Raw genomic sequence first — 12,612 nt, 5'->3', positions numbered from 1 at the left:
TTGCTGTCTAAAAATATTTTATTCATGAGATTATTGGCCAGCAGATTGTGGGAACAAAGTTTCTGTTGACCTTTTTTGCTGTCAGTAATTGAATTTTGTTTATTTTTATATTTTATTGCAGGCAATGTGTACTATTTGATGACAGTTCCTATTACTAAGTAAACTTTGATATAACCCAAGGCCAGCCTAAGCAAGAAGCTGTATAAGGAACAAAAAGTTAGATGTCTTGTTTGATGCCTTCTTTCCACATAAATGTAACGCACTCCGTTCTGATTGCATATGTTTTTTTAGGGAGAAGCTGGGGAGAGTGGAATTGACGGATTGAGTGGCATACAGGTAGAGCGTTCTCTCTGTGCCATAAAGACCCTACTGAGCTATTTTCTCGTTTAAAAAATGGCGATTTGAATTTTTTCTTCTCTGTTTCTTAGGGTGACAGTGGTCTTCCTGGAAGAAAAGGAGAAAAAGGTGACGAAGGATCACAGGTAGGGACTCAATAAATAGACGACACGGAACCTGTACCGGGAATAAAAGGTGTAACTAAGGGTAGAAGAGCTGTCCTGGGTGTGTCTGTCGGCCAGTGCCTCAGGTTGCTTTGTGACAAACCATCACAAAACCTCAGTCACATGCAGCAGGAACCTTGTTCTTATGTGTCTGAGAGGCTCACCTGATCTAGGCCGAGCATGGCTACCCTTGGCTCCTGTGTGTCTGTGGGTTGTCTGGGGCTTTGTACCACATGTCTCTTATCCTACTCCTGGGCCCAGAAAGCTGCCTGTCCATGTTGACCATGACCTCTTCAAGGCCATGGCAGAAGCAGAAGAGAAGAAGTAGAAGCACACCAGGCCCCAAGTCTTCTTGAGGCCTAGGCTTTGAGCTTTCTCAGTGACATTTCTATTTCTTTCTGTTGGCCCCACTGAGTCATGGCCAAACTCAGGGGAGGGAATCTTACCTCCCCCTCGCCAGTGCGCACACACACACACAGTTGAAAGGCAGTGCACAGTTACATGGCAAAAAGCATAGATTCAGAGGGGAGTGAAGAACTGGGGTCACTAATGAAAAGCAGCCTATTCCCATCTAGAACAAATACCAACAACAGTTGTACTTCCGTCATCTACTTTATCCGTCTTTAGTGTGTGGACGGAGGAGTCAGAAACCCACTTTCTAGCTGATGCAACCACCTAGGGGAAAATGGATAATCCCTCTGAATCTCAGTGGCCTCGTTAAAAGCAAGATAGTAAACAATACCCAGTGTATAAGGTAGTGGTAAAAACTAAACAGGATGATAAATGTGTCTGGAACAGAGTTCACCACTGTAGCAAATAATTGGGGTCACTCTTAAATTATTCATATGATGCCTGAAACTCTTTCTTGGTTGTTTCCCTTTCTGGTTTAAAAATAACTTTGGAAAAAATTTAATTATTCAAATCAGGGAGGAGATAAACTCTTTGATTCTATTAATGTTATTAAAACTCCTTGTCTTGTCCCTCTTCTTATTTTCATTAACTTTAGGGAAGCCCGGGAAAGAAAGGGATTCCTGGAGACCGTGGAGCAAAGGGCCTGCGAGGAGACCCTGTGAGTGCCGGCTGCATGGGTCGTGAACTGGCGTCAGGGTTCAGCTCCCATCGGCACTTTCAACAGGGAAAGGCCTCCCCACTTTGAGGTCCTACAACAGCAATCCTGAGTTCAAATCACCACAGGCACAATTGTAGAATTTTAAAAGCAAGTTCATTACATTAGATCCTCATCACATAAGAGATGAGCATGGACAGTGAGAAGCCCTTGCACTTGACTCACACATGTATCTTTTGAGAGTACACATGCAGAATTGTCCTTGCACTTCAGAGCTGGGAAGGGATTCCAGTCTACTTCCTTTTCTTTCTCTGGCTGACTCAAAATATGGACAGAGGGGAAGAAACAATGCCATATCTTCTTTTTCTATTCTCCAAAAGCCTTTCTCAATTGAGAACATTATTTTCATTTTTTTTAATCCAAGGCAGCTGAGATTATATTAGTCCAAACATAGGACACACAGGTGCCTGCTCTCACGAGACCTACACCCAAAAGGCAGGGCCACACCAACAGGGAACCTGCCAAGTCAAATGAGATGTTCATATTGGACAACTTGCTTTCAGTACCGTGCTCACACATAAGGAAGTCTCCAAAACCTTGATGAGTTAGGATTTAGGTTTGTTTTTAAACATTTATTAAACATTTTTAGTGAGATATAATTGACATGTAACATTGTGTAAGTTTGAAGTATACAAAGAGTTGATATGATACATTTGTATTTTGCAATGTGATTAACCACGACAGCGTTAGCTAATTCCTCTATCATGGCACATGGTTGCCACTTATATTTTGTGGTGAGAACATTTACTATTTAGGCTTTTAGTATCTTTGAAGTATATGATAACATAGTATCATTGTCTAGGATCACTATCCTGTGCATTAGGTCTCCAAAGTTTATTGAACTGTAAATACATCAGAAAAGTGCACAAACATAAATACACCTGTGTATTCACCACCCAGGTGGAAAAAATAGAACATTAGATAAGAACAGAGCACCTAAGAAACCCCCTCCTGTCCACTGCAGTCACTGCCAACCCTCCCAAAGGTAATCACTGTCCTAGGATCATGAATTAGTTTTACCTGTTCTTGAGCTCTAAGTAAGTGAACCATTTATGATTCGCCCTTCTGTCCCTGGCCTCTTTTGCTCAAGTGTATGCTTGTGAGATTCATTTATGTTGTTGTGGATAATGATAGTTCATGCTATCTCACTGCTACATAGTGTTCCGCTGTGTGGCTATGCCATGATTTACATATCAGTTCTGCTGTTGGTAGGTATGTGGATTGTTCCTGATTTTTGCTCTTATAAATAGTACTTCTACGAACATTCTTGTATGTGTCTTTGGGTGCACTTTTGCACACATTTCTATTGGGTCTATACTTAGAAATAGGATGCCTAGGTGATCACTGAAATACCTATATTCAGATTAACTTTTTAGAGCCAAACATTTTGCAATTTTTTTTTTACTGATTTACACCCCCACTGGAATGTGCCCGAGCAGAATGACTAAAGTTGATAAACACTGACAGTATCAAGTGCCCATAAGGCTGTGGGCAGCTGGGAATCTCACGGGACTCTGCCTTTAAAAACTTCCCCCGCAGGACACATGGGTCGATCCAAGAAAGAATTTGGTGCAATACATGCTGACAAACGTAAATGTCAGGCATGCATTGAAGACAACTCCGTTTGTAAAGCAGTGGAATTTGCACTTGCTGACAGCATTGTTTACTAACTGTCATCTCCTGACAAGTCTGGTGACCTGAGGATTTTCAAACAACTTCAGACTAGCTAACTGAAAACAAAACAAAAAAAACTGTCCACCAATACAAATAATTCAGAAATAGTAGTTCAAATACAAAGGCATTTCAGTCATCTGGATACGACAGCTAAAAACCCACTTGGGGCATTACTATAAAACTGCCATTCACCATGGTCAGAGTTAACCCTAATTGTCTGCTAAATTGTTTGTGTGATTATGTAACACCTTTAAAGAATCTCAATAATGTAAAAGGATTTTTATTTAGAAAGAAATGTTCTGTGGTTTCAAGAGATGGCTGAAAATTCCATCCACTAGAGCTTTTCTGAGTTGAGTGGTTTGTTGTTATACTAACTTCAGATGGTTTTTCAACACATAATAATTCTTCCTAGCCACTTGGGAACATATATCTCATATTGAAGATAATTCCGTGGTTTTTGTGGCTGACTATTTTAGAAAAAAATGTTTTAAATGTTGTAAAAAGATTGACAAAATAAATAGAACACACAGAATCAGGTTATTTACAGGGACACGTGCAGATGACTCAAATTCTGGAAAAACCTATGTTTATTCAGCAAGAAGGTCCAATCATGTGAAAGCCAGCATTGCTGTTTGAAATTCCCCATTTGGACTGAAATATTTTTTTCAAATCTCATGTAACTTTGAGGGAAAGCTGAGCTAGATCATTTATCTGAGCTACAGAGTTTACCATTCCAAAACATGCCATTGTTAGAAGCCCATGTTTAGTCATAAATTTGAGTTATATGATGCTCTTATGTTGTTTCACAGAATTTGAAAGACTTGACCAGATACTACATTCAGACTAACCAAACATGAGAATTAGGATGTTCTAGTCTACAGAATGTGCTGGAATATGATTTTTTAATGTCATCTCTTGAATCAAATAGTTTAGAAGTTGGACCACAATAAGAAGTTTATACAGGCAGTGGAATAAAATTTTGGGCTTTACATTACCTCATTACCTTCCTTTCCCTTACGTACCTTTCTCACCAAATATAATTACATAATACTGTAATTTAAGTATATCCTGCTTGGAGAACTTAACAGAAAAATGTTTAAAGAATAAAACAGGAAATGCAGAAAACAATCTTTGGCTTCCGTATATGGAAGAGAGGAATAATTTTTATTTGTCTTAATAACATTGGTTATAAAGTAAATTCCAAGCCCATCTTTTTCACTCTTGTTAGCCTATAAACCCTGTAAGTGGACAAACTACTTGTTTAAAAAGCTTACTGACTCTCTGGAACAATCACATGTCCCTGTTGGTGATCACAAATTGCTTATTGATTGATGAAGGTAATTGGGCGGCTGTCAGCCAAACAGCCAGCAGCTGGCACTCAGTAGGGCTGGGTAATTGCTTTCTTTCCCTTCTCGATGTATTGAAGCACTGACTGTGCTGTCTGTCCCCCGCCCCCCACCGCCCATCGATCAATCAATCGTCAGGCACCGGCACCGAGTACTCTGTTTACGGTCCAAAACCATCCTCCCGCCCCCGCCCCGGAGGTAGAGAGCTCTCGGCTTGGCGCGCGTGGGGCAACACCCCACTATGTGTGCCTGTTTGGAACGAGTTTCTGTGGGAACGTCCATGTGACTGTTGGGAAAAATGCCCGGCTTTTTTGAAAACCAAAAAAGTAGGGGTGAGCATATGTGAGAAGAAAGCAGCCGGGCGCCCGTGCGCAGAAAGAGGGAGTTGGTGGCAGACGCTGCCCTCCGCTGCTCAGCGCGCTTGTGTTCTTGCAGTAGAGCGCGCTGCAAACATCTGCCTTTCCCAGTGGTCGGGGAGAGTCACGTCTACCAACCCTCCAGGTTAAACTTGCCTAGGCCCCAAGAAAGGAGAGCAAATGGTAAGAGAAAGGATTGCAGTAGCCAGAAAGGGGTACCCCAGACCCAGGATGAGTTCTTGTAAACAGGTCCTGCCACCCTTGCTTCCCTTGGCTCCGCCTTCTATGCTGACTTTGCTCCATATTCCACCCCACCCCCCATCCTGTCCCCTGCGCACACCTTGGGTTTCCACTCCCTTCTGATAATACAAATCACAGAAAGAAAAGAAAACACCTTCTTAACTCATTTCTGCTTTTCACCGAGTTGAACCTTTGTCTACTTTTGGGAGTAACTAAGTATGTTACATACAAGCCACATTTTTAAGGAGAAATGTTTGAAATCTATTAATTTTTCTTTTTATTTCCTATTTTCAGGGAGTTCCTGGACTTGACAATATCATAGAAGGACCCAAGGGCTTGAAAGGAGGACGTGGACAACAGGTAGTTACGGGAACATTTGAAAGTCAGCTTGTGAGGCTCAAGTCTTAGTGGCAGAATGTGAAATGCATAGAAAGAATTTCGAATCAGAGTGGATATACTTCATACAAAAGTTATTTTTAGGAACAAAAGGGTCTTGTAATCATTATCTGCTACTACAGGATTCTGGGAACATTCTCTTCTTCTGAACTTGGGGTGATGTGCTTCATTAAGCCATAACCTTGAGGTCATCATTTATGTATGTAAACACCCAAACTCCAACCTAAATGTAGGGCTAGCTAATGAGAAGAACCATCAGAAGGGTTGCTGGTTTTCCCAGGATCCAGAGGACACGCACCCTAAAAAGCCAGCGTATTCTTCATGGTACACGATACAAAAAGTACCAAATCTGGCACGATGGACTTGCCTCTAGTCCCCTGGGACTGTTCTCGTGAAGCTTCCCAAGTAGCAATTGCATCATCTGAAGTTATTTGTTTAGAATTTAAAAAAATTATTATCTGGCTAATGCTGGATCTTCTGGCCGAGGAAGTGTCCTCGGCCACCCCCACCTGGTGGGGTCTGATATGGTGGAAGGACTTTGTTTTGGGGACAGGATGGGCCCTGTTTCAGGACCTGTCCCTTACCATCCTGTGGCCTTGGGCCACTTTCTGTAAACCTTAATTTTCTCATCTGCAAAATAAGACAGAAAGCCTACTTTTGACAGTTATGGTGAGAATTCAGTGACTGACCCTGCTGTATGAGAACCCTTTGTAGGAAATGTCACCTACAATTTTTATTAAATGATAAACGTAAGTTTCACTGTAGACTCATAATTATTTCTTCCTTTTCTATCTTGGGAAGACTTGTGAGTACTGTGAGATACTCACATTTTTATTCACACCAGGGCATAATCTGCGTAGGTTAGCTAAACGGAACAAGAAGTCCAAAGGTAGAAATCTAAACCAGCACTGTCTGTACTAGGCATGTGGCATGCTTCAATTATCCACTCTGTGGGGATAGTTTGATTTAAATATTCTAACTGCACCGTAATTGCACATCAGGCAGCGGTGATGAACAGATGAAGCCATGTCATTAGCATTTTGTCCTGCAGTTGCTCATTAGCCACATTGAGATGATTTATGGCCAGTGGAAGCAGAGCTCCATTCCAAAAGGAGAATAATTCTCCAGTTGGTGGGTACCCATCCCGCCTCCCTGGAGCAAACCGGCTGAGGTTGAGGAGAAATGCGTCTGTGCTGTGTAATGACTGGCACACATCTGTTTTGTTCATTCGACAGGGTAGAAGAGGCGTGCCGGGCCCCCCTGGAACACCGGGCTCCCGAAGTGACACAGTAAGAGCCTTTCTAGACAAGGAGACCCACTGCTCCAGGAGGAGCCCATCTTGTGACGAAGATGGCTGAGTGGGGGGAGTGGGGGGCTGTTCTGTGGGGCTCAGTACTTTGGGGACACTGGTCAGAGAACAGAGCTGGAAGAGGGCTTGGGGAAGCCCCCGCAGCTCAGGCAGGAGGGGGCTGCCTGCAGAGGAAGTGACCGACCAGGAGATCAAGCTGGGCAAAGAGGACAAAGCAGCAGCCTCTCAGGGGAAGAGGTGTCGGAGTCTGGCCTCCTGACGAGGCTAACTGAGGTGGCCAGTGACGCCGTTTTAAGTCTAAAACTCCATTCCCTATCAAATCGTATAGCTATGCACTTGAAAAAGTGAGTCCTGGTTGAAGTCCTCTCTCTGTTCTTCCATTTTTTCCACCTCGTAAATATTTTCTTGATGGAGTATAATAGCTGGTTGTATCAACTTCAGCCCAGAAAATACAGTGTCTAATATATGTGATATATTAAACTAGTTTTTATTTGTGCTCAGTTTTGCAACATTATATGTTTTTGTCGAGATATAATGTTGTGTTCATTCCAGGTGTTCAGCACGATTGGGTATGTGTCTATGTGGCAAAACGGTCACCACTAGTCTAGTGAGCATCCATCCTTCACTACTCAGAGTTATTTTTCTTGTGATGAAAACTTTTAAGATTTACCTCTCATAGCAACTTGAAGCTATATAACACAGTATCTCTAACTATAGTTGCCATGCTGTACCTTATGTCCCATGGCTCATTTATTTTATAACTGGAAATGTTTATCTTTGACCGCCTTCACCCATCTCCATTCAGCCTCTACCCTTCACCTCCGGCAGCCTCTGTTCTGCTCTCTGTACCCATGAACTTCTTCTTCATGATTCCACATATAAGTGACATCACAGTATTTGTCTGTCTTTGACTTATTTCACTTAGCATAATGCCTTCAAGGCCCATCCTTGTTGTTGCAAATGGCAAAATTTCATTCTTTTTTAATGGCTGAATAACATTTATTGTGTAAATAAATCCATTGTGCATATATACACCACATTTTTTAATTCATTTATTCATCAGTGGACACTTAAGTTACTTTCATGTCTTGGCTTCTGTAAAGGATACCACATTGAATATGGTGGTATCTCTTTTGAGTTAGTGCTTTCAACTTCTTTGATAAATACCAGGGGCAGAATTACTGGTAGTTCTATTTTTAGTTTTTTGAGGAACCTCCTTACTATCGAAAATATTATATATTTTTGAGGCATAAAAATATATACCTGAGAGCAGATTTTGATTACTTGCTTATGGAACCTTTGGGGATTTTTTAAATGTATTAGTTTGTTTTTTCAGTGAGTACTTTAAACAAATGATTCTACACTTCTAAGAACACAGAGGTTGTAAAAGAAAATCTTTACCCAAAGTACCCAAAGAGATACTTTGATAAAATACACTTAAATGCCTGTATTGGATTCTAAATTAGACCTGCCTCTTCTCATTGTGTACCATTTTCTTTTATTTTTTATGTAGTTGTCTAACCCTCTGCAAATGCCTTTACCTCCCCATCCTCAAAATATATAATGTTTTTAAAATGAGCACAAATAAAAACTAGTTTAATATATTCATTTGTTATGCATTGTATTTTCTGGGCTGAAGTTCATAGAACCAGCTATAATACTCCATCTAGAAAATTTTTTTCTATCTTGGAAGGCACTCATTTGCAGAGCAGAGAGATGGAACTAAAAACACAGATTACAATTAAAATGTGCAGAATCTGATTGCTGGGCAAGCACTTTACTACTGCAGTTTAATGCATCTAAAGATAAAGGGATACATCTGTTATTCATTTTACCTTTAAATGGGTGTTGCCAGCTTACATACCCCAAGAGAATATTTTGAACTGAAAGATTATCATCCAAGAGACCCTGGCATGGAAGATGCACTTTTGTCATTGGACAGAGGCCGTCGTCTCTCTAGAGGCTAATGCCACGCGTGTCACCACGCGTCACCGTGCACAACTCCTGAGAAATACGGCATCATCTTGGGCTTTTAGGTTCAGCAGTGTCATTCATGAGTAAAAGTAGGACTTCCAGTTAAAGAAGGCGAAGTCAAGGTGTTTTTTTAATACTATTGCCCATTTGTGCATTTTACCAAAAACAACAAAAGAAACTTTAAATAGTTTAACAAGCTGTGACCGCAACTTTAAGCTGCGTGGGGTGACTGTTGGCCCCACTCCTTTAAAATCTGGTTCCTCATGTGGGAGGCTTTGGAGAGCTGACTCAGGCCGCCTCTGCCCTCAGGCAGGATTGAGGGTTTTCTAAAAGTAGCCTCCCTATTCCTGAAAAAGCCAGTGAACAAAATCCAGGGATACTATGAATTCTGAGACGATCAGGGAATATCCCGATGGACACCATTTAGCAGAGGAGACAGAAACAATGAGAAACTGAAGAGCATTCCAGCTGTAGTATCTGCAGCACAGCAGTCCGGGAAGGCCACAGAGCTCCAGAGACAGGGCAAGAAATAGCAACTATCATCACAGCGCAGAGAAGCTATGAGTTGAGGGACTTCGTGTGAGCTCCATGACTCTCTCAAAAAGGCAAAAGATTTGTATGATCTGAAGAGACACCACAGCATATCCATGAGTCTCTTAAATGTCAGTATGTCAAAGCAGAGGGAGCCATAAAGTAAAAGAAATAATTCATGATGAGAAAGTACCGGAGGCAGCATACCTATATCAAAGCTACGGACCCAAGTCTAGGTAGCGGTAAGTTATTCAGTAAATAGGTGACCCTGTTCAAAGGTGATTAATAATGAAAAACATTAATAATCTTTATTGCTAACCGGATGATTACTAACCAAGACCTATGCATTGAAATGGCAAGAAAACAGGAGGAGAGCTGGATAAGCACGGGGCAGATGAAACCTCGTTAGCGGAGGAAATGCTTAAGGAAAAGGCAAAACAACTCTGGCAAATTATTCTCCAAAGCCTCAAAAAAAAATTAAGACAACACAACTGCTCTAAAAAGAGTCCAAAGAACTGATAAGACAATAGAAAGTGGAAAAAGCAAGCTGGTAGTGCCTGGGGGAGCCGTGGGGAAGGGGAAAATGTAGAATTTAAGATGTATTCGAAGCAACAGAAAATGAGAATAAATATGACTGAAAAAATATAGGCAGGCATATGGTAATCAAGAAGCCACACAAGCAATAATTGAGATAGACTATCAACAGCGGAGAGCCAAAATGTAGGATTTGCATTACTAAATGAAACAAAATGCAATGGAAAAACATTCAGAAATGTAATAAAATATAACTTCTAGAAGCAGAAGCTCAAATATGCAGATAGAAAAGACATTCTTAGAAAAGATCCATACAAATATCTCATCACTGAGCCACATCCTATGAAAACTTCCACATTTATTATGTAAAGAAAAAATCATGAGAATTTTTTTATTAAAAAGGGATTAAAAAATTCTCATGATTTTTTTCTTCACGTAAGCAGAAAAGATAGAAAACTCAATCTGTTATCAGCTTTCTTCCCAACATTCAGGGACCAAATGAAAGAGTAGAATGGCCGGAGTTCTGAGATAGAATGGTCCGAGGTTTGTATTCTCACTCAAGTGGTCCCGAAAGCATGTAAGTTCTCAATACAATGAAGCTGTCAAAAACTCAGACAACGTGGCTCTCACGTTCCTTTCTTTAAAGTTTTATAATAATAAATTTGAATCCCTTTAGGTGGAGAAATGAGACTAAGTCAGAAATTGGGATTATAGAACAAAGTGTAGATTTTAGACATTTGACAATTACAGATCTCATGAAGATGAGGAAGTGGGCACCGTGTTGATATACTGAGTGCTCACCTTGCGTTGTAGGGACTCAATCTCGAAGCATATTCTTAAGCTAAAATGCACATTGCAGAAATATCCTCGCCTCCTAATTATTCTTCATGGTCAAGAAATGTTACCACCTGACATTCCCAGTCATTCAGTTTTATTTTTCCTCCTGTTAAATTCAAATACAATTAAATGTATGTTGACTTTAAAATAGCATGAGTAACATGATCCCTTTTTAATCAAAAGTACCATATTTAGAACTTCATCTGTAAACACTCATAAAAAGATGCCAAGAATCATGATTACTAAATGTTAACGATAGTTATTTTTAGATGGAGGATGTGGAATAACTTTTACATTTATATTCTGTGCATTTTTTGCATTTGAATATTTAAAAATCAACATGTCATTTTCATAATAATGGTGAAGTCATTATCCTTTAAGAGAGAAGAAATATCTGTAATGCTAAAAAAACTCTAAAATATGGGTAGGTCAGGAGCGTTGAGGATTCCTCAGTGCGAGGGATTTCTTCTGGACTGATCAGTGAAGGAAGGATGGCCAGTGTGGCACTCGGAGAAATCCCCGCAGGGGACCGAATCTGACCCTCATTGGTTTGGTAAACCCTACTGAACACCTACAGTGTACCACAACTCTACTATCTATTAGAGCTACAAGCTCAAATGAGATGTGTAACCTTTGCTATCCAGGAACTGAGAATCATGTTGAGGGCATGGGGTCTCAACATGGGGTCTCAACGCCATCTTGTGCGTTGTAGGATGTTCAGTGTCATCCCCAGCCTCCCTAGGTGCTGGAGTGGCACCCCTGACTGTGGCAACAAAAAGTGTCTCTAGATGGCACCACATGTTCCCAAGGAAGGAGGGGGTGGTTGCTAAGCACCCGCCTTGTGGGTAGGAACCACTGTTATGGAGGAGGGATGCAGACTTGTAGAGGGATGAGCTCTGTGCCAGGAGTCTGTAATGGGTTGGGTGATGGGGGAGGAGGAAGGGCCAGGGCCAGGAAGCTGCAATGCCAAGGATGGGGTGGGGATCGGAGTGGGAGGTTGGCTTTTTTTGAGCCAAACGTTTCTGAGAATAAGAACAGATTTTTGTGCCATGGCTAATGAGAAGCAAATGTAGCCTCAAACTAACACATGATCTTCAGTCCTGTTAAGTCCTGAGGGTCTGTTAGTTATGCTTTGCCCTTTTCCTCTTTCTCAGCACTGTTCACGGGGAGCTTGAAGTGCTATAGGACAGTCATTTATTATTGTGAGTGAGCTTGCCATTAAGATTTAGGACTAATGGGATGCTTTGCTGTTAAGAATGTCCTTCATTTTCCTGGGGACTCGGAGTTACAAATCAGTCCATACCTATTTGGGAAAGTGGGGCATGGTAACCAACCAGAAAGCCAGTCTGCAAGGAACCGAAGGGCTGAGGACTCCTCTGGGTCTTCTAACTCCCAGGTCTTCTTTGGGGAGATTTTCTTTCTGGCTCTGCCCGTTCACATTCCCTTTCACAGGTGAGTAATGCCGTCTGGATGTGTTGCCAGACAACTATGAGCCTGTAGGTAAGCCATTAAGATGTCTCGGGATTTAATGTTTCCCATCTAAAATATTTGAATATTTGAGGCAAAATTATAACAATTGCCTCCATATTTCCTTGCATTTTTTTTTCTTTTTCTCACATCTGCTGAAGGTATTTAAAACCGTGACCTTTATTTGGAGTTTAAATCGCCAGGAGCTGTTAATGAAAGCACTAGCTGATTACTTCTGGAAATGCTTCCGTTATTTCAGTGAATGTTCCATTAAGGCCTGTCCTTTCCACTAGGCTTACAAACTCCTGCCGTGGGACAGGAG

General features: G+C 41.2%; 1 protein-coding gene across 1 annotated transcript in view; it reads left to right on the top strand.

Annotated features, from left to right (window-relative positions):
* The window catches only part of COL6A6 (collagen type VI alpha 6 chain), a 143,547-nt gene that overhangs the window by 72,048 nt on the left and 58,887 nt on the right, over nt 1-12,612 (top strand). The window contains exons 17-21 of the mRNA XM_037144044.2: nt 292-336; nt 429-482; nt 1,507-1,569; nt 5,537-5,602; nt 6,874-6,927. Of these exons, the coding sequence (XP_036999939.2) occupies nt 292-336; nt 429-482; nt 1,507-1,569; nt 5,537-5,602; nt 6,874-6,927 (282 nt within the window). The remainder of the gene's footprint in view (nt 1-291; nt 337-428; nt 483-1,506; nt 1,570-5,536; nt 5,603-6,873; nt 6,928-12,612) is intronic.

This window comes from Artibeus jamaicensis, unplaced genomic scaffold (assembly GCF_021234435.1).
Source record: "Artibeus jamaicensis isolate MK-2021 breed Jamaican fruit bat unplaced genomic scaffold, CSHL_Jam_final contig_519, whole genome shotgun sequence".
NCBI classification, from domain to species: Eukaryota; Metazoa; Chordata; class Mammalia; order Chiroptera; family Phyllostomidae; genus Artibeus; species Artibeus jamaicensis.
This window is presented reverse-complemented; position numbering and strand designations above follow the sequence as displayed.